This window comes from Psammomys obesus, unplaced genomic scaffold (assembly GCF_907164565.1).
Source record: "Psammomys obesus unplaced genomic scaffold, mPsaObe1.curated_primary_1811, whole genome shotgun sequence".
NCBI lineage: Eukaryota > Metazoa > Chordata > Mammalia > Rodentia > Muridae > Psammomys > Psammomys obesus.
In genome coordinates this window covers 10,880,314-10,882,554 of record NW_026596152.1, presented here as the reverse complement: position 1 = coordinate 10,882,554, position 2,241 = coordinate 10,880,314, and the positions used below count along the sequence as shown (strand labels likewise).

The 2,241-nt window shown below is 53.2% G+C and overlaps 1 protein-coding gene across 1 annotated transcript in view; it reads right to left on the bottom strand.

The window, feature by feature from the left end:
- Obscn (obscurin, cytoskeletal calmodulin and titin-interacting RhoGEF) overlaps positions 1–2,241 on the bottom strand; it is a 114,098-nt gene that overhangs the window by 56,516 nt on the left and 55,341 nt on the right. The window contains 3 exon segments of the mRNA XM_055593997.1: positions 375–641; positions 1,554–1,817; positions 2,142–2,241. The exon segment at positions 2,142–2,241 is cut by the window's right edge and continues 314 nt beyond it. Of these exon segments, the coding sequence (XP_055449972.1) occupies positions 375–641; positions 1,554–1,817; positions 2,142–2,241 (631 nt within the window).

Below are 2,241 nucleotides of genomic sequence, written 5' to 3'. Positions count from 1 at the left end.
CAATACAATACAATACAATACAATACAATACAATACAATACAATACAGTGACAGAAAGAACTATGGAACAGGTATGAAACGTGACAGAGAACACAAGAAGACTTATGTCACCTGGCAGGATAGTGAGAAAGCTACCATAGAAGGGAAAACATGTGACAGTGGGTCCCTGAACAATAACAGGATGAAGGATGGACTCAGGAGAGTCTCAGGGGTCCAGCCACCGGTGAGGGAGGCAGACCCCGGGGCCACCAATTTGAGTGAGTTCTCCTGGCTGGGACTTCAAGAAGGGCTGCAACTGTGAGGGCCACAGCCTGAAAACTATACCCCACACAGCCATACCGCGGCACTGGAGTCCACCAGCCTCGGACACCCACCTGTGACCATGAGCGTGGCACTCGTGGTCTGAGAGCCGCAGGTGCAGCTGTACTCGCCGGCATCCTCGCGGCGCACATCCCTAAGCAGCAGCTCTGCCACTCGCCCCTGCTGCCGGGACTCTCGGCGCCCATCGGCCTGCAGCTCCAGGCCGCCCTTGCTCCAGACCACAACAGCACTGAGGGCGGACAGCTCACACTTCAGGCTGGCCGTGGAACCTTCTTCTGCTTGCAGGTTCTGCAGTGGCTTCTGGAACACCACCTGTGGGGCTATGAGGAGATGAGAGGCTAGCAGACTCAACTCGAGGTACTTGCCTCTGGGCACCCTAAGGCAGCCAGACAGGGGTGAGGCCAAGCTTCTCTACAGTCCTGGGGTTGATGAAGGATGGGGACATGGTCTAGGTGGGCTTCAGGGTAGGGAAGGGAGCTGGTGAGGAGGTGGGAAAGGACTCAAGATCTGACCCTGGGTGCTTGCCTTTCACTTAGACAATCTAGTCCCCTATGGGGCTACATCCAAAGGACCCAAGGAGTCACTCAACATCAGAATCAAGTCTAGTCATGTTCCCATAGACCCAGAACCCAGAAAACAGCTCTTTTCTCCAAGATCACAGCCTCAGACCATAGAGACCTTCAAGCATAGCCTTGCTCTTCCAAGGCTGCTGGAATGGTCTTATCCCTCTGATATCAGGGCACAGTGTGTCCTATAGATCCCAGGAAATAGCCAAAGCCCTCAAGATCAGGCACAGTTCTGTTCTCTATGTTCTAGAAAAGCCATTGGCCTTCACAGAGCCACGCTAGGAACCTGTCCCCATCCTGGAGGGTACAGGATCCACTAAGAGACCCACCTGTCCTTTCTGGACATCCAACTTACGCCAGCAAAAGAGAATATTTGGCTAAGCATGACACACAGAAGCTGGAACATGGATGATGAAGGGTAGTATATCTGGGAACATGGTGGGAGGGGCAGGGATTTTGGCCCCAAAGGGTGACTGGCAATGTGAGAGCATCGGGGGTGAGGAATAGACACCCTGGAGAGCGCTGTGGCTGAGACCAGAGAGGACAAATACAGCATTACAGAAAAAGATGAACAAGGCAATCCTGGGGAGAGGTAGAGGGGGACAGGTAGATACAGAGCAAGAACAGAAGTCCAAAACCATTCATGTGGGTACAGGAGGCATTTACCCACGATGCTCAGCGTAGCCGAGGTCCTCTCCTGCCCACACGTGCACGAGTATTCTCCAGCATCTTCCACGGTCAGTTCACGGATCTCCAGCTCACACACAGCCCCATCCTGCCTCAGGCTGTACCTGTCCCCATTTCTCAGGACCTCAGACCCCTTCTTCCACACCACAGGGGCAGCCTTGCTTAGCATACACCGCATCGTGACTGCTGAGCCTTCCATGGCCTCTTGGCTTCTCAAGTCGTCTGTGAATCTGATTGGAAGGGCTGGGAAGGATGAAGAAGTCACTGAGAACATGACACTGAAAAACCTTGTACACAGGACACGCGACCCACAAAGAACTAAAAACACCATTGAACATAGGTGACGGAGGGTGTCGATGGTGGATAGGAGGAAACACTCCATGAGGAACAGGAAGGGCAGTAAGATGGATGGACACATGAGAGTATGTGTTCAGCAAGCAGAATGATTCCAGTTACAGGACAGATGGCCACTGGGTCACTATAGTAGCTGTGTTACATGTGGAGTCACTTATGAGACAACATGGAGACAGCAAGCCTCAGGTTCAGGTGGCCACGCGTGATCTTTACCCTTGACGCTCAGTGTGGCCGAGGTCTTCTCCTGTCCACACAGGCACCAATATTCCCCAGCATCTTCCACAGCCAGGCCACGGATCTGCAGCTCACACAC